Raw genomic sequence first — 25,327 nt, 5'->3', positions numbered from 1 at the left:
GTCCTCTTGGGAATACACGCGGTAGGCTTATTAGAAACCTCCTCCTCTTTTAATAATCCACCTTCATCACATATGCAAATAAACATACCACAAACATTCTGCAACTTGCTTTAGCCCTCTGATTTTTATCCTGGTCCTTTCTTTCCCATTTGGGACAATCTTAGGATAAACCTTACTTAATACAAAATGTTTTCTCATTCTCACAAGATTTCCTTTCTTTATAACCATCAAAACTTTATACCTGTACACTTATTACATCTGTCTTTTGTTCTGACATACTTATTCCTTAGCCAGGTGGTGCCTCCTTGTCTCCGGGCAGTGCACAGGCTAAGTGCAAGGGTCAAGAATCTACCTGGCCCTCGGCTCTGTTATATTGGGCAGTATTGGTTGCTCATCAACTAAGGTGTTTTGAAGCTGCACACAAAGTTTACCTTTCCTATACCAGGCCGGACACAGAGGAGAGGAGGTAAACAGAGGCACTGGTTGCCTTTCTTGTAGTTTTAGGGCTAATGGCCTCAGTTGACTCTTAAGGCTTTTACTATCAGTTAATGATTAGAATGAAGGGCAAAGATAGAGAGGAACTCTGCATTGTAATCACTCCCTGCCTGAGCGCCTGCACAGCACCTAAGCTCTGACTAGATTTTATTATAGCTTGGAGCAAGGCAGGGGGAGTCTGAGGGCCCAGACATATATTACCAGAAAATTTCTCTTCCACGGAATCAGTTTCTCCCACAGTCCTGATTTTGGGACCTCGTTTTACATCACTGGAGCCATTTGTGTGGAAAGTTAACAGAATCATTACCAAAAGAACAACAGCTATGGAAGACCATCCAAGAGCAAGGAGTGGTCTGACCGGGGCCACGTCCCTCGGGGCTTGCCTCCTCGAGGTCTGTGCCACGTCATGCGTGCAGGGTCACGCAGACACCAAGGGAGGCGGGGCCGTGCAAAAAACGAAGCTGGTGTGGGGGCGCACGCTGTAATCCCAGCACGCTTGTCATCCCAGCACTCGGGAGGCTGAGACCGGAGGATCACGGTTTGTGGGCAGCCTCAGCTACTTAGGCCCTTTGCAACTCAGTGAGACCCAGTTTCAAAATAAAGAATAAAAGATAGTGCTGAGGGTGTAGCTCAGAGGTCGAATGGCCCTGGGTTCCACTCCAGATCTGCAAAAAATAAAAAATAGAAAAATAAATAGGGCTGGGGGTGTAGCTCAGAGGTAGAATACCCCTGGGCTCCATCCCCAGTACTACCAAAAAAAAAAAATGATTTTATTCCCAGCATGGTGGCTCATGACTGTAATCCCAGTACTTGGGAGGCTGAGACAGGAGGATCTCAGGTTCAGAGACAGTCTCAGCAGGTAGTGAGACTCATTAACCCAGTGAGACCCTGTTTCAAAATAAAATAGGACTAAGGATGTAGCTTGGAAATAGAATGCCCTTGGGCTCAATCCCCAGTAACAGAGGCACACCAAAATAAAACATTTGACAGTCACTTTTTATTTTTCTACACAGAAGTCCAAATATCTTGTATTAATATTACTTAGATATATATGAATGCAAGTAAGTTTTGGTTCCCAGGATCTGCTGTAAAAGAGGAAAAGTGTTTTCTTTCCAGCTGACTGAATAAGGAGTGGATAGCGTATTTCAGGGATAAACGTTATTGGAAGTGGTTTTAGACTCAGACACGCGTGTTGTGTCCAGCTCCCGTCTGCCGAGGCGGAGCCTCTGCCCCCTCAGCTCAGGAACGCTGAGGCCCTGTCACCAGCTGCAGGCGGGGCAGCCCTGGGCACTCACGTCTGCCTTACGTTTGTTTTCCACAGCTGCACAGTTGGGGATCTTCAAAGCAAGATAGATGGTCTGGAAAAGACGAATGCAAAGCTCCAAGAAGAGGTCCGTGCCTTAGCGCCAAGCAGAACCGAGGCCCAGGCAGGGCAGCGCCCCTGGGCCGCGGGGGCTCGAGGAGAGGGGCCTCCCCGGATGGGCCTCCTGCGCGAGGAGCCCGTCTTCCCAGCACGGTGCTTCTCTGCTTTGTCCTAGGAATGAGAAGGAGAGGCTGGGCGGGGGCGACAGCTGGCTGCCTGCTGCCCGGCAGTCCCCATGGACACGCCCCCTCCTCCGCCTTCCTGAGGCATCCCTCAGGCCACGGCCCTGCGCTCACTAGAATAACCACTGCTCTGTGTGACGCTGCCCCACGCGTCTACTTAGCCAGTCCTTGAACAGCGGGAGCCAGGGTGTCGCTGATTCTGTGTCACTAAATCACTGCCCACATAAAACAATGTGACAGCTTTTTTAAAAAGGTCTGGGGAGGCTGGGCGTGGTGGCACACGCTTGTAACCCCAGCATACGGGAGGCTGAGCCCGGAAGATCGCGGACAGCCTCGGCTACTTAGTGAGGCCCTCTGCAACTCAGTGAGACCCGGTTTCAAAATAAAGGATAAAAATTAGGGCACGGGGTGTCGCTCGGAGGTCGAATGCCCCTGGGTTCCATCTCCAGACCCGCAGAAAAAAAAAGGGGGGTTGGGGGGAGGACAGAGATAACTGGCTAGAAGCAGGGGTAGGTGGGAGAGATTTTATTACATATACTTTTTTGTGGTACTGGGGTTCCTGGAAACCCTTCTACCTCCGGGCTACACTCCCAGATCTATTTTTTATATTTTTATTTGGAAACAGGGTCTCTTAAGCCAGCACGGCTGGCTTCGAACCTGTGCGATCCTCCTGTCGCGATCCTCCTGTCTCCGCCTCCCAAGCGCGGGGATGACAAACGTGCGCCACCACGCCCGGCTTCCATATACTTTTTATCTTTGGAGTTATGAACCATGTATTCTTTACTCAATATAAGGAAATAAAATGAAACATCAAACATATGAAAATACATTATAAATTGTGAAGATGCCAAGTAAATGTTCTTTAATTTGAACAGCAGAATTAGTTTTTAATGTTAATATAAGAATCTTTCTTGATCAGCTTTCAGCTGCAGCAGACCGGGTCTGCTCACTTCAAGAAGAACGGCGTCAGTTACGGGAGGAGAGCGAGCTGATTCGAGAAAGAGGCGAAAGGCGCGCAGAGGTGAGAGCTGAGCTCGCGGCGGCCTGGCGCGGCCTCCTGGAGGCTGCGTGGCTGCAGGTGTGAGGCCTCACTGCAGCTTAGACACTGCTTCAAAATAAATGATAGAGCCGCATGGTGGGCGCTCGGAATCCCCGCGCTCGGGAGGCTGAGGCGGGAGGAGCGCGGGTTCGCAGCCGGCCTCAGCTGCTCAGTGAGGCTCTCGGCAACTGAGTGAGACCCTGTTTGCAAATAAAGTACAAAATAGGTCTGGGGTATAGCCGGAGGTAGAAAGCCCCTGGGTCCCACCCCCAGTACCACACACAAAATAGAAGTAAATAAGTAAATGATAAAAATGGCTGAGGTGCAGCTTGGAGGGGGCATGGCCCTGGGCTCATCCCCAGCACCAAAAGAGAAAAAGAAGCCCCCTGCACTGCCGGGCTCCCAGGCTGCCCGTCGCAGGCCTGGGGTCACAGCCTTGCCTGGTGTCTGGGGCTGGCTCCAGGGCCGCCAGAAGGCGCCAGAGTTCAGGGTGTGGGGTCTCCGCGCGAAATGGCGTCATGTCTGCATCTAGCATCTGCACGTCCTCCCACGTACTTTAAGTCATCTCCAGCTGGGTAATCCCAGTATTTGGGAGGCTGAGAAAGGAGGATGGAAGGTTCAAGGACAGCCTCAGTAAGTAGGGAGACTGATTGACCTCGTGAGCCCCTGTTTCAAATAAAAAACAGGGCGGGAGGTGGAGCTCAGAGGTATGGTGCCCCTGGCTTCCACCCCAGTACTGCAAGTGAGTGACATCGCGATGACTCCTCGTCCCACACGCCGGTGAGTGGTGGCTCTGCTGCGCAGTGGAGGGAGGAGTGCGCGCACAGTGTGGGTCCTCCTGGATCTGGGCACAGCGGGCAGGGCCTCCCGCCACTGCCACGCCTGCCGCTCCAGGCCGCAGGCCCCAGACGGACAGACGAGTTGCCAGCTGGCCTCCAGCTGCTGGCCCTGCCGCCGCCCCTCAGGCGCGGGGCCGCGGGCGCTGTTCTCTAACGGACGTGGGGCTGAGCGCGAGGCCCGTCCAGCCGCCACTGTGTGCGTGCCCGTGGTTCTGAGCGCCACCGGCCCTGCTCACGCCAGGCTCAGCCTGCGGCACACCCGGGCGGGCTGCAGCCTGTTGCCGCGTCCCCGCTCCAGTACATCTTCCACGGCGGGCCCAGGTGTCGTGCTGTGGAGCTGCGGCATGCGCTCTTATCACCTGTGACAGTAAAAACAGCGGCAGTAAAGATGGGGCAGAGCACCGAAGGCGAGCCTTTCCTGTAGGGTCTGTCGCCTGTTTTAAGCAAAGTTAAGCTGAGCACAGGGCTGTAGTTCAGGAGGGCAGGGCAGGAGAGTCGGAGTTCAAGGCCTGCCTTAGCAGCTTAGTGAGACTGTCTCAAAGTAAAAAGGGATGTAGCTCAGTGATACAGTGCCCCTGGGTTTAATCCCCAATGCCACAAACAGTAAATAAAACAAAAAGGGCTGGTACAGCCCACTGGTAGGGCACCCCTAGGTTCAACCCCATGTACTGGGGGAAATATAAATATACATTTCTGAATGAGCCTAACTTTTCAAAAATCTTTTGGCTTGCATTTATCCTTTTTCATGGTTAAAAGCGTGCCTGGTGGGCACGCTTGTCATCCCAGCATTCGGGAGGCTGAGACCGGAGGATCCGGGTGCCCAGACAGCCTCAGCTACTTAGGCCCTTGACAACTCAGTGAGACCCTGTTTCAAAATAAAGAGTAGCCGGGCATGGTGGGCATGCTTGTCATCCCAGCATTCAGGAGGCTGAGACCGGAGGATCACGGTTCACAGACAGCCTCAGCTACTTAGTGAGGCCCTCTACAACTCAGTGAGACCCTGTTTCAAAATAAAGAATAAAAAAATAGGGCTGGGGGTGTAGCTCAGAGGTCGAGTGCCCCTGGGTTCCATCCCCAGACCCGCAAAAGAAAAAAAAATTAAAATTAAATTAAAGAAAAAGCCGGGCATGGTGGCGCATGCTTGTAATCCCAGCATTCAGGAGGCTGAGACTGGAGGATCACGGTTCACAGACAGCCTTAGCTACTTAGTGAGGCCCTTTGCAACTCAGTGATACCCTGTTTCAAAATAAAGAATTAAAAATCAGGCTGAGGGTGTAGCTCAGAGGTAGAATGCCCCTGGGTTCAATCCCCAGTACTGCCAAAAAAATAAAGAATAAAAAAACAGGCTGAAGGGTGTAGCTCGGAGGTAAGAGTGCTCCGGGTTCAGTACATTAAAAAAAATTGCTGGGAGCCGGGCGTGGTGGCGCACGCTTGTAATCCCCGCACTTGGGAGGCTGAGACAGGAGGATCACGCAGATTTGAAGCCAGCCTCGGCTGGTTTAAGAGACCCTGTTTCCAAATAAAATATAAAATAGATCTGGGAATATAGCCCAGAGGTAGAAGGCCCCTGGGTTCCACCCCCAGCACCACCAGAAACAACGTCTGTGTAGCTACTTAGCTACTTTGTCTTTCCTAACACCATCCCTCTGTGGGACCGCTCAGATAGCCAAGCAGGATACCAAGGCGGAGCTGGAGACGTACAGGCAAAGCCGGCAGGGCCTGGACCAGCTGTACAGCGACGTGTGGAAGCAGCTGAGGGAGGAGAAGAGGGTCCGCCTGGTGAGTGGGCCCAGACGCTCGTGCTCTCCAGCCACGCCTGGCTCCGGTTTATAGGCCTGCTTCAGGGCTTGCTGGCATCCAGCTGCGCGGTCTCTTTGACAGGACATTCTGTCACAGCCTCTGGCCCCTCCATCCACTCCCTCTGCGTGCCGTGACAGTGACCTGGCGCTGCTGGGCCCAGCTCTTAGCCCGCCATCCCTTGGCCCCATTGAGTGGGTGGAGCAGGGTTTGAGTCCCACTGTGAGCCAGTGAGGCGCCCCACAAACAACAGCACACAGCATCCAGTCCCCGCAGCCGACTCCAGGCACCCCTGAGCCCGGCTCGGGGCTCAGCATGGAGCGTGGCGGCCGTGTGGCGCCATGGGGTCCTGTTGACGTGTGGAGTGAGCCTGATCGTAGGCCACGAGGAGGGGAAAGCTGACCTCCACCCAGGCCGCTGGCCCAACCTGCACCCAGTGGTTAGTCTTTGCCAAGATAGACACGTTGGTGAGATCTACTTTAATACCGTTTCTTGTAAATCTCTAAAGGAACTTGAGAAAGAACTGGAGTTACAAATTGGAATGAAAGCCGAAATGGAAATCGCCATGAAGCTGCTGGAGAAGGACACCCACGAGAAGCAGGACACGCTGGCGGCCCTGCGGCAGCAGCTGGAAGAGCTCAAGGCCATCAACCTGCAGATGTTTCACAAGGTTCAGGTGGGCGGGCTACCTCCCCGCTGGGTCCTCACTCCGTCCCTGCGGCAGGGGCGACGGTGGGCATTGCGCCCGCGGCTTCAGTCTCCAGTGCACAGCCTGTCCGGGGCGCCACACAGATGCAGGGCCTCCTGCCCTTCACTCGCCCTCTAACTCCAGCCGGGGCCTCCTCTTCCCGCGCCCGCCCGTGGGCAGGGAGCTGGCCGCGGTCCCGGGGCCCTGGCTCAGCTTGTCTCCCCCACTGCAGGCCTGGCCCCGAGGTGAGGGTGCCAAGCCCCTGGCAGCCCAGGCCCCGAGGTGAGGGTGCCAAGCCCCCGGCAGCCCGGGCAGCATGTGAGCTCCTCCTCACTTTTGCAGAATGCAGAAAGCAGCTTGCAGCAGAAAGACGACGCCATCACGTCCTTCGAAGGGAAGACCAGCCAAGTCATGTCCAGCATGAGGCAGATGGAGGAGAGGTGCTCGCTGCCCTAGTCCGCTCATCCCGTCAGAGGCGCACGCGCTGGGCAGCCCCTTCCAGACCCTGGTCCTGCCCAGCAGAAGGGTGGAATGGGAGGCCTGGCCTGTCGCTGACCTGCCGCTGACCTCTCCCCAGGGGGTGGTCCTTTTCATGGTCACGGTTAAGTATCAGGTCAGGAGCTGCATCCCCGTTCTTGGGCGGCCGAGACAGGAGGCTCGCAGGTTCGAACCGCTCTGTGCCCAGAGCCGTCCATACCTGTGCTAAAGCTCATGAAGCACTCACGCACACACACAAGTCAGTCATACTGTGCACCGTTTTAAAGCAAAAGCCTCCCGTGCGTGCCGTCACACGCCTGTAGTCCCGAGGGCTCAGGAGGCCGAGGCCGCCCTGAGCCCCGGCGTTGGGGGACACAAGCCAGCAGCAGTTGGCCCTGACTTGTGTGGCGCCCCTTCCTGTGTCCCTCCAGGTTGCAGCGCTCGGAGCAGGAGAGGCAGGGGGCGGAGCAGCGGAGCCAGCGGCTGCAGCAGGAGCTGGGCGGGAGGGTCGGCACTCTGCAGGCGCGGCTGTCCCAGCTGCAGGAGCAATGGTAGGCCCAGCGGAGGGCCGGGGGAGGCCCTCAGGCCTGCTGGGAAGGGTCGCCCTGGCGAGGTGCTGAGGGCTTCCTCCCTCCACCTGCGCTGGCAGAACCGCGCACGCACGCCACGTCCAAGGCTCGGTCAGGTGGCCAGCCCTGCTCCCCATGATCACTTGTGGGTTGTGGCTCTTCCACAGAAACCTCCCATTTGAACTAACTTATTTTGGGAAAACAGCTCAAGCCTAGAGAAAGAGTTGAAATCAGAAAAAGAGCAGAGGCAAGCTCTTCAGCGACAGCTACAGCGCGAGAAAGAGGCCTGCGCCCTGCTCCGCACGGAGCTGCAGCAAGGCGAGGGGCTGCGGAAGGTGAGGCGGGAGCACTGCGGGGAGGATGGCAGGCACGCGGCAGCTGGGCAGGGCACTGTGGAGGAGGCCGGACAGTGCTGGGGGAGCACGGCGCAAGGGCGGGTGCACGGGCCCAGCACCTCACAGGAGGGAGCCGGCCGCTCCAGGAGGGTGCGCGCCGGCTACAGGCTCCAGCAGAGGTGGCCGTCCCAGAGAGGAAACTGGAGGAGCAAGTCAGTTCTGTCAAGCAATTTCTGGTCCATACCGTGACCCCAGAGGCTGGCGGCCACCCTACCAGGTCAGGTCATCCCTGGGAAGCCGGCTGAACCAGACCCAAGTCAGGGAGGCTCCGCTTCCCCTGCGTCCTTAGAAGGTGCCGGGGCCTCTGGGCTCCAGCGAGCAAGAGAAGTGGGGTGCTGTGTGGAGTTGCAGTCAGGAATCCAACCTCCCAGCATGCTCAGGCGGCCCCAACATGGCCCATTGTCAGAATCGAGCAGGCAGACGGCCACCGCTCAGGTGCAGCTGCCTGCACTCTTCCCTGGTGGGTGGCAAAGCCTACACACCAGGAGCACTGGCCGCTTGCCTCTCCAGCAGAGCTGCCCCAGAGCGCGCCCCCTGACCGCACCTCCCATGACCAGGGCTCGGGCGGCCAGCCCCAGCCCATCCTGTTGTGCTCCACAGGTGGGAGCAGGAGCCCCTGGACCGCCTTCCAAAGCGCCCAGGGAAGGAGGCTCTGCCCAGAAGGGCCCGGAGCCTCAGGCCATTGTGCAGCACCCAGTACCCTGGCCGTTACATTTGAGAGTACTGTGCTCAGGGCCCGGGCGTGCAGTGCACGCTTGTGATCCTAGCGCTTGGGAAGGCTGAAGCAGGAGGAGCGCAGGTTTACAGCCAGCCTCAGCTACTGAGTGAGGGTCTCTGCAACTTAGGGAGACTGTTTGAGAATCAAACAGAAGAGCCAAGCATTGTGACACACACTTGTAATCCCAGGGTTTGGGAGCTGAGTCAGGAGGATCCAGGTTCAAAGACAGCCTTAGCTACTTAGGCCTTTTGCAACTTAGTGAGACCTTGTTTCAAAATAAAAAATAGGAGCTGGGCACTCTTGTAATCCCAGCATTCGGGAGGCTAAGACAGAAGATCTGGGTTTGCAGACAGCCTCAGCTACTTAGTGAGGCCCTCAGCAGCTCAGTGAGACCCTGTTTCAAAATAGAATAAAAAATAGGGCAGGGGGTGTAGTTCAGAGGTAGAAAATGTCCCTGGGTTCCATCCCCAGTACCCACCCCAAAAAGAGAATAGGGCTGAAAGTATAGCTCAGAGGTAGAATGCCCTTGGGTTTCATCCCTATACTGCAACCAAAAAAAAAAGAAAAAAAAAAAAAGGGAGGAAGGAAGGGAAAGAAAAGGAATAAAATAATAAAACAGGGCTGGGGAGCAGGCTTGTAATCCCTGTACTTGGGAGACAGACAGGAGGATCACACAGATTCAAAGACAGCCTCAGCTACTTAATGAGACTCTCAACACCTTAGTGAGATCCTGTTTCCAAATAAAACATAAAATAGATCTGGGAGTACAGCCCAGAGGTAGAAGCCACTGGGTTCCATTCCCAGTACCACCAAAAAAATAAATAAATAAAAATGTGTTCTGCATTGGAATTACGCCTTCCTTACCCCCTTGTACCAAGAGCGAACCACATGCCTACCAGCGCGCCCATGAGCCGGGGCTGCCTGGTGAGCCGAGACACCCGAGCTACGTCCAGGGTCTCCAGCCTGGCCTTGTCGGCCTTGCCAGGCGGGCTGCCCTCCACAGCTCACAGGCCCTCGTCGCCTGAAGGTCTTCAACTTCAGCATCCCTGGTCAGTTCAGAGTCAACCCAGTGTTTGCAGTGTTGAGCAGAAAGCTGCCTTTGGAACTAGCCTTCACATGTGTATATAGGTTTTCTTTTTTCAGTACTGGGGGTTGAACCCAGGAGCACACTGCCAGAGCTACACTCAGCCCTTTGTGTTTTATTTTGAGACAGGGCCTTGCTAAGTTGTTGACTGTGATCCTCCTGTCTCGGCCTCCCAAGTGCTGGGATTACAGGCGTGCCCACCACACCCGGCTCGGCTGCGCCTTCTTGGTAAGAAGCACCTGGTGAGGGGACCCACAAAAGAGCCCCACTCGGTGACGCCAGTGCAACCAAGTCACGTCTTGGTCTTGCAGAACATGCTGATCTAGCCAGGTACAGTAGGGGCTGAGGCACAGAAACTCAAATTGGAGGCCGGCCTGAGCAGCTGAGCAGGATCCTAACTCAAAATTAAAAGGGCAGCCAGGCATGATGGCGCACGCTTGTAATCCTGAGACTTGGAGGCTGAGTTCGTGGGTTCGCAGCCAGCCTCAACTACTTAGTGAGGCTCTCTGCAACTTGATGAGACCCTGGTTCAAAAGAGAAGACAGAAGGGCTGGGGACGCAGCCCAGAGGTAGAGCGACTCTGGGCTCAGCCAGTCCTCGGTGCCGAAGGCCGGAGGCCCTGGGCTCAGTCCCCAGACCACAGAAAAGAAAAGAGAAGAGAAGAAGAGAAGAAAAGAAAAGAAGCACAGCCGGCACGGGGCACGCTTGTGATCCCAGTGCTCGGGAAGTTCAGACAGGAGAATCGCAGTTCACGGCCAGCCTCAGCTACTTAGTGAAGCCCTCCACAGCTTAGTGAGGCCCTGTTTCAAAGTAAATAAATAGGGCAGGAGGTGAAGCTCAGAGGTAATATGCCCCTGGGTTCAATCTTCAGTACTAGGAAGGAAGGAAGGAAGGGAGGAAGGGAGGAAGGGAGGAAGGGGCGAGCAAAGCAGAATGTGTTTCGGGGCTGCCGACCCTTCAGAACCGCGGCCCCTGTCCACCGTTTGCTTGTCTGTTTAGGAGCTGCGGGAGCTCCGGGACGAGAAGGCAGAGCTGCAGAAGGTCTGTGAGGAGCAGGAGCGAGCCCTCCAGGAGATGGGGCTGCATCTCAGCCAGTAAGAACACCCCTCACCCCCACCCCCGCCACCTGCCACCTGCCACCTGCGCAGGGCCGGCCTCACACCCAGGACCCTCCCCCAACTTGCAAGGCAGAGCCCCTGGCTGTGGTGGCGCACACCTGTAATCCCAGCTTTGGGAGGCTGAGGCAGGAGGATCGCAGCTTCATGACCAGCCTCAGCAACGTAGACCCTCCACAGCTTAGTTAGGCCGTTTCCAAATAAAAAATTAAATGAGGCTGAGGGTGTGGCCCAGTTAGAATGCCCCTGGGTTGAATCCCTAGTACCACAAAAAAGGGGGCTGGGGTGTGGCTTCTTGGTGGAATGTCTCTGGGTTCAATCCCAGTGCCAAAAAGAAGACAGCCACTTGGGAGGCCCACCTTCCAGTGCGACCAAGGCCAGGCCCGTGGGGACCAAGCCCTGGCTTCTGCCACGAGGATTGTTTTCTGGTGTCCAGACCACTCATGTTCCCCAACTCAACACCTGCGCCCCAAGGAAACAGATGGGGTGCCGAGTCAGCCCCAGCTAGGCGAGCCAGCCTTCCTGCCACATCTGCCACCGCCGCCTGTCTGGAGTTGGCCCGAATCTTTATTTCTTTACCTATTATTGATTATTGCCTTTTTAGACACAGTGGGCGATTAGTTTTTCCTCTTATGCATCAAGGTTCTCTTGGTTACAGGTGACGGGAATACAACTCAGCCGCCATGAGGAGGCAGTAGGCTCCTCCCTCAGCTCTGCCGCTGAGGGTGCAGCTAGTTTAGGCAGGAAGTCCCTCTTCAGCGCAGGCCCCACCGACCCAAGCCGTCACTGCCCCCAAGCTCTGTGCCAGCCAGTGCAACCCCGTGCCGCAGTCGTAGAGCTAGGCCACATGGCCACACAGGTCCAGTGGGAACCAAACAGGCGTGGAAAGGTCCCAGGAGCTGAGGCGGGATGCAAGCTTGGCTCAGGATGAAACACCGAAGGGCTGGGATAGCTCAGTGGTAGGGCGTGCCTGGTCCAATCCTGGGGCTACACAGGGGACCGCTGCCCAGCCTCCATCCCCACCTAGTCCTCTGGGCACCGCCCCACACTGCGGCACCCAGCCAGTCAGTAGTAATGGCCCGGGTGCTATCTTTTTTTTCCTTTTTTGTGGTACTAGAAATGGAACCCAGGGGCATTCTACCTCCAAGCTACACCCCTAGCCCCGTTTTATTTATTTTGAAACAGGGTCTCACTGAGTTGCCAATAACCTAAGTAGTAGCTGAGGCTGTCCTTGAATCATGGTCCTCCTGTCTCAGCCTCCCAAATGCTGGGATTACAAGTGTGTGCCACGCCAGGCTCTTGTTTGACTTTGAAACGGTCTAAATTGTGAAGGGCCTTACTAAATTGCTGAGGCTGGCCTGGAACCTTCCATCCCCCTGGCTAATCTCCCAAGTACTGGGCTTACAGGCGTGCACCATCGAGCCGGCTAGGAATTGCTCTAAGGGAATGGAGAAAGCGAGTATGGCCCTGCGCCAGACCCAGTCCAGGGAGCCACAGTCCCTACTTGGAGAGCCCACCCACAGGAAGCACCTCCGGGGGCCCTGTCCAGAAAAGCTGGACGGCACTTGACCGACTAAAACCACTTGCAAAGCAGCCAAACCGCGGGTTCTGGGGAACACTCCTCCAGGCTCAGCTCGCCGGCCGCACAGCAGCCCATGCGGCGAGAGGCGTTTCGGACCGCAGCACCCTGGCCCTGCCGGCCTGAGCGCTGACCACTGCACCAACCCTCTCTTTTCCAGGTCCAAGCTCAAGATGGAAGACATAAAGGAAGTAAACAAGTTGCTGAAGGTAGTGTTTCCAGCTACAAGCCCTGCTCGCTGCTGCGTGCGTGAGCGCCCCTGCGCCGGGTGGGTCAGCTCACGCCCCGGCCGGGTGCCCGCATGCTCTGGTTGGCTCCATAGCTAGCAGGGAGGGCCAGGCGTGGCGGCGCACCTGGGATCCAGTACTTGGGAGGCGGAGACTGGAGGATCGAAGGTAGAAACCAGGCTTGCGAATAAAACTAAAACGGGGCTGGAGGTGTCACAGGCCGCCCCCTGGATGCGGCCAGGCAGGCCTGGAGGTCCAGGCACTGGAGCCTGGCTCTGGTGACCTTGGCCAAAGGGAGAGGGCCTCCCGGTGAACGCCCTCTGCCCTCCGCCCTCAGGGCCACGCCTGGCTGAAGGACGATGAGGCCACGCGCTGCAAGCAGTGTGACAAGGAGTTCTCCATCTCCAGGAGAAAGGTATGTGGCCACCACCAGCTCACATCACCCCCCGGGGTGCCCAGCCAGAGCCCTGGCACGCGAGACACAGGGCTGCCCTTCCTAACCGTGTGCATGGGGTCTGCGGTCTAGTCTGGTACCGTGTCACCTAAAGCTCTTGGCAGCAGTGTTTTGAGTCACCTGGAGGTGACGGCGGGGCAGGCCGCTGGGCATTGGGAGGCATGTGCGGGTCACAGCCCAGGCTCTGAGCGCCTCCCCCGTCCTCAGCACCACTGCCGAAACTGTGGCCACATCTTCTGCAACACCTGCTCCAGCAACGAGCTGGCGCTGCCCTCCTACCCCAAGCCCGTGCGCGTGTGCGACAGCTGCCACACCCTGCTGCTGCAGGGCTGCTCCTCCACCGCCTCCTGAGGGGAGGGGTCTGCTGCACTCCTAGGCAGCCCTTTCTCACTTTTCAAAGGCCTATTTTGTGATCTTTATCTGCCTCCCCCTCCCACACACTTTGTATTAGCACTTCCACCATGAGGGACCTTTTCTGCTTGAGAAATTTGCCATGCTGTGACCCTGGAAAAACTTGCTGGCTGTGCAATAAAAACCATTTATTTTTCCCTTGTGTGTACAGTGGGCTGGGGGTGTAGCTGAGAGGTAGAATGCCCCTGGCTTCTATTCCTAGTACTGCAAAAATAAAATAAACGGGAGCGCTGCCAAGCTTGGTGGCACATGCTTGTAATGCCAGCATTGGGAGGCTGACAGGAGGATCATGGTTTGTAGACAGCCTCAGCTGTTTAGAGGCCCTCTAAAACTTAGATCCTGTTTCAAAAAAAATGGAGCCAGACATAGTGGCATACACTCCTAATCCCAGCATTCAGGAGGCTGAGACCAGAGGAACACGGTTCACAGACAGCCTCAGCTACTTAATGAGACCACCTCCCGTTAACTTAATGAGACCCCGTTTAAAAAAAAAAAAAATAGGCCAGGCGTGGTGGTACACACTTATAATCCCCGCGCTTGGGAGGCAGAGACAGGAGGATCGCACAGGTTCGAAGCCAGCCATGCTGGCTTAATAGAGACCGGGAGTGTTGCCCGTAGGTAGAAGGGCTTCCAGGAACCCCAGTGCCACCAAAAAAAAAAAATAGGGCAGGGGGTGTACCTTGGGGGGTTAAATGCCCCTGGGTTCCATGCCCAGTACCGCAGGACAAAAGAAACAAGGAAGAGCCACCCATCTATGAAGGCTGGGGATATAGCTCAGTGGCAGAGCCTACCCACACTCCTCCAAGACATCACACCAGACTGGGAGGAGCACCTCCAGCCAGTGATCACACCTGGAGCCAGGGCAGGCATCCGTCCTTGGCCATGCAAGGGCTCCAGACTAGGCCTGAAGCCAAGTTTACCTGCAGTTGCCTTCCCTGGAGGAAGAGAGGTCGGAAGCCAGCTGACAGCTTCCACAACTGCCAAGCCTCGCCCTGTGCCAGATGCAGCCCACACCCCAGGCAGGAGCACTGAAGCAGATGAGACCAAACTGCAGTTTTTAAAAGATTTATTTGACAAGTTCCACTTAGCGCAATACACCTAAAAGGAAATCACAACACAATGAAGATTTAAGTCAAGGCCTCAGCGTTTCATACAAACGCCAAGACCAAAATCCTGAAGTGTTGGTATTGCGTCTCAAATTTTCCCCGTTAACTTAAAAAAAAAGCTTAAACTTACGTGCCTTACAGGTTATTAAATGAAACTAGAATTAACATGCCAAATGCTTCACTTGTAAGTGTGGACACAGCTCCTATGTTGGGTTTTACAAAAAAGCATGTCTTTCAACATGCATCAACAGTGTTGAATGTAATGTGGTAAGAGCAACATGTAACATAATTCAACTGCGGTAACCTAAGTACACTTACACTGCTAAGTACATCCTACAACTACCTGGAGAAAAGCTGGGAACAGTTTAACAGTTCACTCGACCTGACTTCCACTTGTAGAATAAGCATCGAGTCGCAAGCCCGGACTGCAGAAACTGTTAAACTGAAGGTTTTTCCTTTAAAAAGTTGACTTAAGAGTCAGTGATCCGGACCAATTACATGCCCCAGCCACCACCCAGGGTGGACACGCTAGACACCCCTCCCGCTCCGTTCACGCCCGCAGCCGCTCGGCTTCCGCTACTGTAGTAACCGCTGGTCGCTGTCCCTTGGCCACCTGCAGAGAGATCAGACCGTCAGGCCGGGGCCGGCCTCTCCAGCCGCGGAAGCGAAGCATTCCACGGAGGAGGCTAAAGGTATACAGTGCGAATGGCTGCTGTCCGTGTGGGAAGAGGGAACGCCTCAACAAGCCTCAACCCGTCCGCAGCACCACCTTGCCAGACGCTTGTGCTACCACTTAAAGGAACTCGTCAGGATCAATGGGAGAAGTTTAAAGGAAAACTAGTGTTTTTCAAAAATTGCAAAATTCCTTCATGTTTTTAAAGCTGGACTATTTTTTAATTTTCCATAAGCATTCAGTGTCTGTCCACTAAACGGCACGTATGAATAGGGAGCGCGGGGAGTCTCGCTTTTCCTATTCATGAGCGAGCGGGGCAGGAGCGGGGCTAAAGGCCACTCACCGCGCCCAGAATGGCAGCCTGGGTAGAGTCAAGTCAGAGCCATGGACTGCTAGAGATGGTGTCCTGACAACATATCATCAGCATTTGCTATCGGGAATTTATATTTTTTGAGAAAATATTTACCTATGCAATGTTTGATTGAAAATCACTGGAGTTTTCCTGTAAAACTTGGTCTGCAAAAGGATTTTGTAGGGTAAGACTATAATACCAAAATCACCATTCTTTAGACCAATTGAAAAAATTAGTAAATAAAACCATCCCTAGATTAACTGACTAGTAAATACGGTCCTGAACCCAACCACCAGCTTAATATTTAAAACTCTCCCTCCATCAAAAGTTGATTTAATGCTACCAAAGACAGAAAATGTCTTAAATAAAAGAAGGTCGATTTTTCTGGCCTGACAATATTTCAGAATTGTAATGTCACTACATTTTAAAAACTCCACAGAAAACTCCCCCCCAGTGATTCTGAAAATTAACTTAAAAAGAACTACCATGAGCAAAAAGCATACATTTAACGACCCAATCTCACAAAAAGAAGCCTGCACAGTATAGTTGCCCCCAACCCAAGAAACCCGCCTACACCTCATCCTAGGCGTGCGAAGCAGCCTGCTTACCATATCCACTCATACTGCTCTGGCCGCCGTAGCCGCCTCCGTAACCACCGCTCAGCTGCTGGCTGGCTGGGCCGCCGTAGCTGGACTGGTTTGCTGTCAAGTTAAGACAACGTTAGAGTCTCCTTCCTCAAGCAATGCGGTACCTGGTGGTACCGGGCTTGTAACTAACTACGATTTTCCCGTCTTGATCTGATGTTCCTAGCCCTCCGTCCCCTGCCTATTGTCTAAAACCAGACTAATGCGTCATTTCAACTGTGCAAATGTTTATAAACCAAATGGTCAATCATAAATACACACGAAGGACTAAATCCACGTGATCCCACAAGCAGAGGCATTCTGTGACGTTATCATGAAACTGGATTGAGGCTCCCCTTTGACATGTTGAAGTGTGTTAATCCAATTGTTATCAATGAACTAATCAATCTCCAACTATTCATGCCCCCCATTAATGTTAGTTTAGCTGTTTTTGCTAAGAATTTAGATTTAAACTTTATGCTCAATTAACTAGTTATGGTCCAAAGTTCCCTCCCCCAAACAAATGTACTTAAAACTAATTTGAATTATTGTCCCTAAGCAACTCTAATTCATTTAAGCAGTGATTAAGACAGTAATTACAATACTCATATTAAAAAGTTACCTTTCTCTGCCTAGCTTAAATTATTATGCTAAATTCATTAACTATAGATTAACTTAACTTATAATCAACTTATACAGATATAAGTTTTGGTTTTTAAAAAAACTAACGATATTTACACAAGCCCATGCCTCCCATCATTTGGCTACCATAAGCACCACCGCTTGCTCCTGCTGTAGAATTCAAGAAGAGTTCTACATATCTGTGTTCTGAAATGAGAGAAAAGGCATACAAGGTTAGCTTAAAAAAAAGACACTAAAGTGATATTTACACAAACCCATGCCTCCTAGCATTTGGCTACCGTAAGCACCACCGCTTGCTCCTGCTGTAGAATTCAAGAAGAGTTCTACATATCTGTGTTCTGAAATGAGAGAAAACAAAGTTTGGAAATGTTTATTGGATAAACTCTTCAAATACTTTGGACTTAAATAATTCTACCTGCTTCTTTTATGTTCATTTGTAAACACTAACCAGCCTTTAAGCTCATCTAGTGCTAGCCTTTTCAAGCTTGGGATCTAAATTGTATTAAACTTCAAGTTATAGCCACTACTTTAGAAAACCCACCACTTTTTTTTATTACAACCGTGTGCCACCACGCCTGGCACCCACAAGCTCTTTACAGCATACCCGAAGTAACCCAGTACTGGAGATAGTTTCTCATCCGTCTCACTACCCTCTCTCCACCTTAAATACTAAAGCGCAGGAGCCGAGCGCCCGAGTCACACTCACGCATATTTGCTTTGTCTTTTGACATGGCCGCCACAGCATCTTCGTGGGTTGCAAACTCGACGTCCGCCTCGCCAGTCACCCTGCCATCAGGGCCGATCTCAATGTGCACTCGCACGGGGTTCAGCGGTGAAAAGAACTAAAGTATTTCAAAGAATCCAGTCAACCTTGACCGTTCTCCGCGGCCCGAGCGTCCCCTGAACCCTGCCCGCACGCACGCGGCCCTCACTCACGTTGTAGATGTCGTTCTCGGTGGCCCTGTACGGCAGCCCCCGCATGTGGACACAGTGTCCTGTCGTGCTCTGGAAGGTGGAGCCACCGTCCCCGTATCTGTGATCAGACATCCCTGAAAAACAGTAATTGAGGTCTAGATGGACAAGTGTAAGCAGCTCAGCCGAGGCGTCCAATCCTTGCCTTACCTCTTCCAAATCTGTCGGATCCAAATCCATAGCCATCGTTATAACCATTGTAATCATCATAGCCTCCATAGCCTGCAAAGGAAGAGCCCGATTACTCCAAGAGAAGGCCAAGCACGCATGCACGCATACACGCACGCACGCGCGCGCGCCGCCCCGGCCAGCCACCTACCGCCGCCGTAGGCGCCGCGCCTCATGCGCTCGAAGCCGGCCCCTCTGCCCACGCCGGTGTACCCGCGGCCGGCCCCGGGCCTGTCATAGGGCCCTGGGCGCTGCATGGCCATGAGCTTCCGCGGCGGGTCATAGTGAGTTCTGACTTCAGCTCGGCTGCTTTTAAATATCTCAATATACCTGAAGAGTGTTCAAGAGGGAAGGGAACGGGGAGGGGAGAGAGAACATTAGTTCACTTCCAGCAATCACTCAAGTTATACAATACAGTCTAGTCACAGCCATGAAACTGACTAACATTTAAAGCCAGATTTCACATATTTGCAAAGGCAATGACCAGAAATTCACTCAGTAAGATTAAACTTTATAGGAAAAATAAAGTCACTCCTCTGAGGCAAAGCCAACCTTAGGGGTAGAGAGGAGTGCTCTACTACATGGTTCAGGAGGGAACGAATTCCACTCAACTCTCATCCGCACCCCACTGGCTGCACGCACGGCAAGTGGGCTGCAGAGCCGGCCTCCGCCGACGGTCCAGCCCACACCACACGCCTCCTCCGCCAAACCCAGCCTATGCTTTTAGTACGAATCAGCATAGGTAAGCGCATGCTTCAATGAAAAATAGTCACAAGCAAAGAGAATAAACCTTTTGTGACAATTTCTTGAAAGCTATGCTTATTAATACATATGCAGAATATTTATACAGCAAGAAAAAGTTTGTTGCATTTCAACTTTAAAAACAAGATCAGAAAGTATCACACTTTCTTATGGTAACATTGATTTACTAGGTGGGTGTTACTACAGCTATAGCCAGGTGTCCATCAAGTTTTTAAAGCCACAGTCTCTCAACCCCACTGACTGGGGTTAGTAAGAACTTTTAAGGAATGGTAAAGCAGGCCAATCGACTGGGGACAATTTTAAAACCTAAGAATTTAGTGTGAATGTGATATGGCACTGACGGTAAGTTTGATAGTGGCAGAACACCAATTAGCTGGGACTAGGAAATAGATCGTTTCTATTTCATAACTGTTTACCATAAGAAAAGTGACACATCCAACCAGCCATCCATCCCCACCTGTGCCCTATTCTTTCCTTGTGTTTCTTTAGAGCCTTTTCAGCTATTTCCTGTGAAGCAAACTGCACGAAGGCCTCCCCCGTACTCCTCCCCTGGAAGTCCACCGGCAATGTTATCCCATTTGGCACGATTTCCAACCCTTCAACCCAAGGACAAATAACCCCAGTAGGGGGGCAATATTAACATCACAAGCCCAGAAATGATTCTCTTACAGCTTTAAATACACCAGAATGTTTAACTTTAGGCGAACGGTATGCTTTCAACAAGTACTCTAATAAGCATTGCAGTAATGAGAAGTTCCACTTATTACAAAACTAACAATTCTTAACCCATCCCATGACACAACATGCATGTCATTTTAAAAATCTTCCAGGATGCATTAAGAATTCAGCAATTAAAAACACTATAATCTAAAAACACTATAAAATCTATGCAATTAAATGTTGAGAATTATACAAGAATTTAATAAAAGTTTCAAGCATTAAAGTAACAAGTTTTACTAAGAAACCATTTTACCTCACTTTATATTTCAATGCTTTAAGTTATTGGAACTTCAATTTTAAAAATTACACATTTAAACATTGTATATAAAAAATTGTAACATTCCTTAAATGATAAAATTGACAAACATACAACCTAAACTTTCAACAGACAGATCTACTATACAGCACAGACATGCACTCTTAGGCTCTAACAGTGGTAAGATTCACTTCTGGGAATTCCGTCTACGAAAAATCCTTTCCGTGGATACATTCCCAAGCTTACAAAAAGGGCTTAAAGCACTTTCCTAGAAGATATGAAATTATGTTCATATTTAACGTTGACAGATAGCATTCAATTCTCACCAATTTAGAAAAACAAACAGACTTGATTTCAGAAATTCTGACAATATTAGGACTCGGTACATATCTAAAAGTCAAAATCTTAACATATACTACACTAAACCATGAAAGGATTTCTTGCTCTTAACTCCCAATTTATCACTTCAAGATATTAATGGTACTTAAATATATGATGTAACATCCTACTAAGCATGCAATTCTCTCAGCTCTTCAGCATAAAAACATTCAGATACTTTAGGCCCACAACAACTTCAGAACACGTCTGCACTCTTTCAGATACTGAGACCACACGCATTCACCTTACACTCCCTACACCTGGCTTCTGGAACAGTGCTGACTGGCTAGCTGGGGCAAGTGTTTCCAGAGCGCAGATTCTTTTTGCATAAAGGGAACAAAAGAGTTTCTAGTCCCCTGGACTTAAGTGTCTTGGAACAGACACCAAACCACAAATTATAGCCACCTAACTCACGCTCCTGTTCCGGGATCTTACCTGTAACTTGCAGTACTCTGCTATCAACAGCACTGCGAGGGAGGGGAGCTATGGAGGAAGCCCCCTTAGACCCAGTCTAACTACAATACTAAGTACAAGGTAAAGTGCACATTTTGGAAGTACTTCTCATTTCCACCTTTAAGATGGGCTCAAGTTATCTGAAGGTCTCCAGGAAGAAAATGTTATAAACACACACTTACAATCTACTTAATTACCTAAGCTACTCCACTTCACGTCAAGTTGCCGAAAGCTAGCCTTAACTCTGCTCACAACACACTGGACCACATACCTGAGAAGAACTGCACAATCTCCTCCTTGCTACATCCAAAGGGGAGTCCTCTAAGCCGCACAAAGCCATCGTTGGCCGTGTCAGGACTATTTGGACCAGTATGCTTCAACACCCAATCCATTTCAACGTTGTTTGACTTGAATACTGGAAGAGGTGCTTAGAATTAGTCAATTTTGGAAAGTTAGAGAACAAAGTCCAGATTTCCTGGGTCTTTAGATAAACTAGGAAGAGCTGCCAAACTCCCTTAGATGACCATTCCATGCGGTCAAATACCTAAAATCCAGAATGGGGTAAGACCTGTTTTAACATTTACTGTTACTAGGGCAACATAAATCAAACCTTCAACATATCTGTGTCCCATAGTCTCTCTGTCTTTTTTCAAGGCCAATTTGACTTCATCTTCTGATTCAAGCTCAACAAAAGCCTCGCCACTCGGTCTGCCTTCTCTGGTGTAGATGAAACGAATACCTTGAGCCCCATTTTGAATTTTGCAGTCTGGAAAGAAAACGATGGTTAGTATGGGGCCGAAGACTAAACCTGCCTGGTGATGAAGATGCACCACCTGTTCATGTCCCACAGCAACACTGGACTCGAAGCCTAGAACAAGGCACTGGAGGGTGCTGGGGATCAAACCCAGAGCACTGAGTTACCCAAGACTTTTGCTGAGGCTGTCCTCAAACCTGCAACCCTCCTGGTCCAGACCCCCAGGTACTGGGGTTGGGGGTGGGGGCCCCACACCCAGCTCAGCTCAGTCACCCTTTTACCATCCATGAAATTAAAGATACATTTCAATGCATCAAGAAAGTCGCAAACTGGACATGGTGGGGCACTCTTGTAATCCCAGCATTTGGAAGGCTTAGACAGGATTGCGGGTTTGTAGCCTTCCTCACTACTTAGGCCCTTTGCAACTCAGTAAGACCGTTTCAAAATAAAACGGGGGGGTAGGTCAGGCAGAAGGCCCCTGGGGACAATCCCCAGTCCCACCCCCAAAAAGGAAAAAAATTAGAATCCAAAGCAGATTAAAGTTAATCTAGCCCTCCTTTACCCAAGTCTCCTCTAAAGATCTTTGTGCGACTGCTCAGAAAACTTTACCTGGACCTGTGCCTTCTATGGCATCTTCCACACTTCTGTTGTAATTCCTAGTTTTACCTTGCCGGCTGCCACACTGGTCCTCACTCAAAACCAAACCGCAGACCTAATACTCACCAGAAAAGGGATCAGCATCACCAAGGCACACGCTCCACGCCTGAAACACCCAATCCTGCCCCGCCACGGCGCCTCTAGTGTGCTTGGTTCTTGTTTCACATGTCGTTTGTGGTTACCATAAATTCAGATAGAAACCAATCCTTACAGTATCTTTTCCAAAACCTGTAAATTTCTTCCAAATGGAACTACTTTTTTTTTTGTGGGTCTGGGAATGGAACCCGGGGCGTTTGACCTCCCAGATACACTACACCCCCCGCCCTAGCTTTTTTATTCTTTTTTTTTGGGGGGGGGGACTGGGGGTGGAACCCAGAGGCTTTCTACCTCCAGACTATACTCCCAGACCTATTTTCTATTTTATTTGGAATCAGGGTCTCACTACATTGCCGAGAGCCTAAGTAGCTGAGGCTGGCTTCAAACCTGTGCGATCCTCCTGTCTGAGCCTCCCAAGCACGGAGATTACAAGCGTGCGCCACCACGCCCGGCTTTTATTATTTTGAAACTGGATCTAAGTTGTGGAGTGCCTCACTAAGTAGCTGAAGCTGTCCGCGAACCGCGATCCTCCAGTGAGGTCTCAGCCTCCCGAATGCTGGGATGACAAGCGTGCGCCACCACACCCGGCTCAAATGTAACTACTTTTACACCAACACTGGGAACATGATATTTCTGTTAGAACTTACTTTGGGTTTTCTCTATTAAAAAGCTACCCAGGCGCCCCGCCAAAAAAATTCTCTAGGCTTTAATGTTCTCAGCTACAGAGTGAGCCAGATCAGGAACTCGATGGGCAGGAATCCCTCAATAACCAAATCTAGACTAGAAAGACTGAAGTGGAGGAGTGATGTTTTAACATTCCCAAACAGACCACCATTTTCGAAAGAATACCAAAATTATGAAACACTTGTCATCCCAACACTTGGGAGGCCGAGACAGGAGGATCAGCCTCAGCTACTCAATGAGGCCCCTTTGCAACTCTGTGCGAGCCTGTTTCCAAATAAAGAATAAAAATACATAGGGCTGGGGGCGGAGCTCGGAGGTACAATGCCCCTGGATTCCATCACCAGTACCGCAAAAAAATTAGGACAATGCAAATTACATTATTTGCCCAGTCACTTCACGACAATTCTCTTAAGACTGGGGTAAAATGGGTACTTCCCAAACAAACGAGATGGGCCAGTGTTTAGTTAAACGAGAAGAAAATGGACCCAGCGGCCACACCCCCAGGACAGGCGGGGCTTTCTGCAATTTCCACTGCGTAGCAGCGGCGGTCTGGGCACGAGCGCCGCAGCGGGAACGACCGCATGCGCTCCGCCAGAGGGCGCGCCCGGCCCGGCCCGGCCCGGCCCGGTCCAGCCAGGCCGGGCCAGGGCAGCCGCGGGGACCCGCTCGCCGCCCGCCGCCCCACTGCCGCCTCCTGCTCTCAACTCACCGGAAAAGAAACGCTGCACCTCGTCGGCCGAGCAGGACCAGGGCAAGCCACGGACCTTCACCACGAACCCCTCTCCGCCTTCGGTGCCCAGCATCATCGTCCCTCCGAGGATCCCGGCGTCCGAGCAGACTGCAAGGGAGCGCGAAGATCAGACCCGACGAGGGCGCCGCGACGCCGGCAGGGCGCTGCCGGGCGGGCGCCGGGCCGCCGACCCACCCCGCACCGCCGGGCAGCGACCGGGGCCCGGAGGCCGCCGTGGGCACCGCCGCCCGAACGCCAGGCCAGGGCGCCCGGCCCCAAGCCAGCGTGGAGGCGAGGAAATGGCGGCGGCCGCTTCCGCTCCGCCTCCTCCGACATCTCACACAATAGGGCGGCGCGGCCTGCAGGTCTCCGCCGCGCGGCCGAGCTCAGCAGCCCAGCCGCGGCCCCCAGGGCAGGCCCCAGCCGCCCAAGGCCCCCGGGGCTCCAGCACAGGCTCGGGAGCCAGCCAGCCTTGCACAAACGGCGTCCTCGGGAGGTCCTGGGAGACAAGGGCCGAGCGCCACTCACCTACACTCACGCCCCGGCGAGGGTAAGAAGAAATGGCCAGCAGGCGCCTGCGCAACCTAAATAAGGCCCTGCGGGTCGGCTCTGCGCCTGCGCGACGAGGAGCCTGCCCCGCCCCCTTACGTCACACAGAGCTCCAGCGCATGCGGGATGCACCACGCCGGCCCTCCCCCCCGCCGGCAGAGGACTGTACGCATGCGCCGGCACGCAGGCCTCCCTCTTAAGGAACCCGCCGGGCTTTTTACGCGCCTGCGCTTTCCCGCAAATATTGAACTTGGCGTCTCAGCGGTTTATGGTTGAGCTTTTTGCGCATGCGTCTTCCTTCAAACCGTTCTCCAGCCTTACCCGCCGAGGAGGGGGAGGGGAATGGCGGCAATCCGGCCCTACGGGAGCCGTACGTTAGTCCCGAGCTCAGGTTCCTGGTGCGGAGCTGCCCTCCCAGCCGCTTGCCCACGCTCCTGGCGACGTGAAGGGTGTCCTCCCCTTTCTTCCTGCTGCCTGGCTGCGGATTGCCCGCGCCCTAAGCCTCGGCGCTTGGGGCAAGTCCCAGCCCTGCGCGAGCCTGTGTGCGTGCAAGCCCCCGGCCTGTAAGTGCTGCATGCGTGTGCGTGCAAGCCCCCGGCCTGTAAGTGCTGCATGCGTGTGCGTGCAGGCCCCCGCCCCTTACCTGCCGCCGGAGGGCCGAGGCCCGGCCCGCACGGGATCCCCGCGCCCCGCCAAGTCCTTCCCCGTCCCCTACCAACTTCGCACCCGCGACCCCGCCCAGGGTCAGGGGCCCGGGCACGAGGCCCCGCCGGCCCGCGGGCCTCGAGAGCCCAGGCCTGGCCGGCCCGGCCGCTGTCGGGGACCCCGACCCCCAAGAGGCCCGGGGTCACCTGGCGGCCCTGCGGGGCGCGGGATGAGCCAGGCCCGCAGCACCGCGGAGCCCTAGGCCCGGCCCCGGTAAGACACTCGGGGCTGCTCCGCCTCGCGGTCCCGCCGAGCCCAGAGACTGCAAAACAGCTCCCAAGTGTGCGTGCGGAGGCCAGACCCGGGAGTCGTTGTTTTTGCAGTGCTTGGGACAGAGTCCGAGCGCACTGAGCTACACTACCACCGAGCTACATTGCCAAGCTCTTTTTTTTTTTTTTTTTTTTTTTTGAGACAGGTTCTCTCTAAATTGCCCAGGCTGGCCTTGAACGAGATCCTTCTGCCTCAGGCTCCGAAAACCCCGGGGTGCCAGGCGGTCAGCTTGGCTTCGACAGTTTTGTAAAGTGGAAGGCGTTTTGGAGGGACAGGAGCCTATGAAGCACAGGCAGCCCCAGGGCTTGAAAGGCCTTCAAGGATAAATCCAGGTGTGCCTCTAGA

At 53.1% G+C, this 25,327-nt stretch overlaps 2 protein-coding genes across 19 annotated transcripts in view; one reads left to right on the top strand and one right to left on the bottom strand.

Moving 5' to 3' along the window:
• The window catches only part of RUFY1 (RUN and FYVE domain containing 1), a gene marked incomplete at both ends in the record, with an annotated part of 36,938 nt that extends 23,566 nt beyond the window's left edge, over nt 1–13,372 (top strand). Inside the window, 11 exons of the mRNA XM_080699485.1 lie at nt 1,817–1,886; nt 2,960–3,061; nt 5,581–5,697; nt 6,224–6,391; nt 6,746–6,843; nt 7,312–7,431; nt 7,655–7,784; nt 10,646–10,740; nt 12,501–12,549; nt 12,905–12,982; nt 13,229–13,372. Coding sequence (XP_080555611.1) covers nt 1,817–1,886; nt 2,960–3,061; nt 5,581–5,697; nt 6,224–6,391; nt 6,746–6,843; nt 7,312–7,431; nt 7,655–7,784; nt 10,646–10,740; nt 12,501–12,549; nt 12,905–12,982; nt 13,229–13,372 — 1,171 coding nt within the window. The remainder of the gene's footprint in view (nt 1–1,816; nt 1,887–2,959; nt 3,062–5,580; nt 5,698–6,223; nt 6,392–6,745; nt 6,844–7,311; nt 7,432–7,654; nt 7,785–10,645; nt 10,741–12,500; nt 12,550–12,904; nt 12,983–13,228) is intronic.
• Nucleotides 13,373–15,032: 1,660 nt separating this feature from the next.
• HNRNPH1 (heterogeneous nuclear ribonucleoprotein H1) lies at nt 15,033–23,534 on the bottom strand (the record flags this gene model as incomplete). Of its 18 annotated transcripts, none has more annotated exons than XM_080699186.1 (12): nt 15,033–15,151; nt 16,172–16,264; nt 16,925–17,014; nt 17,107–17,166; nt 17,535–17,670; nt 17,765–17,898; nt 17,951–18,022; nt 18,120–18,298; nt 19,188–19,326; nt 20,809–20,952; nt 21,148–21,303; nt 23,438–23,534. In XM_080699186.1, 12 exons carry the CDS (start codon nt 23,532–23,534, stop codon nt 15,033–15,035), a joined length of 1,419 nt encoding a protein of 472 aa, XP_080555312.1. The 18 variants fall into 18 exon arrangements, with proteins under 18 accessions (XP_080555312.1, XP_080555324.1, XP_080555322.1 ...); XM_080699198.1 differs by having other exon boundaries at nt 16,955–17,014; XM_080699196.1 differs by having other exon boundaries at nt 17,116–17,166.
• Between the last annotated feature and the right edge of the window lie 1,793 nt (nt 23,535–25,327).

Source organism: Muscardinus avellanarius (genome assembly GCF_963383645.1).
Source record: "Muscardinus avellanarius genome assembly, chromosome: 7".
NCBI lineage: Eukaryota > Metazoa > Chordata > Mammalia > Rodentia > Gliridae > Muscardinus > Muscardinus avellanarius.
This window is presented reverse-complemented; position numbering and strand designations above follow the sequence as displayed.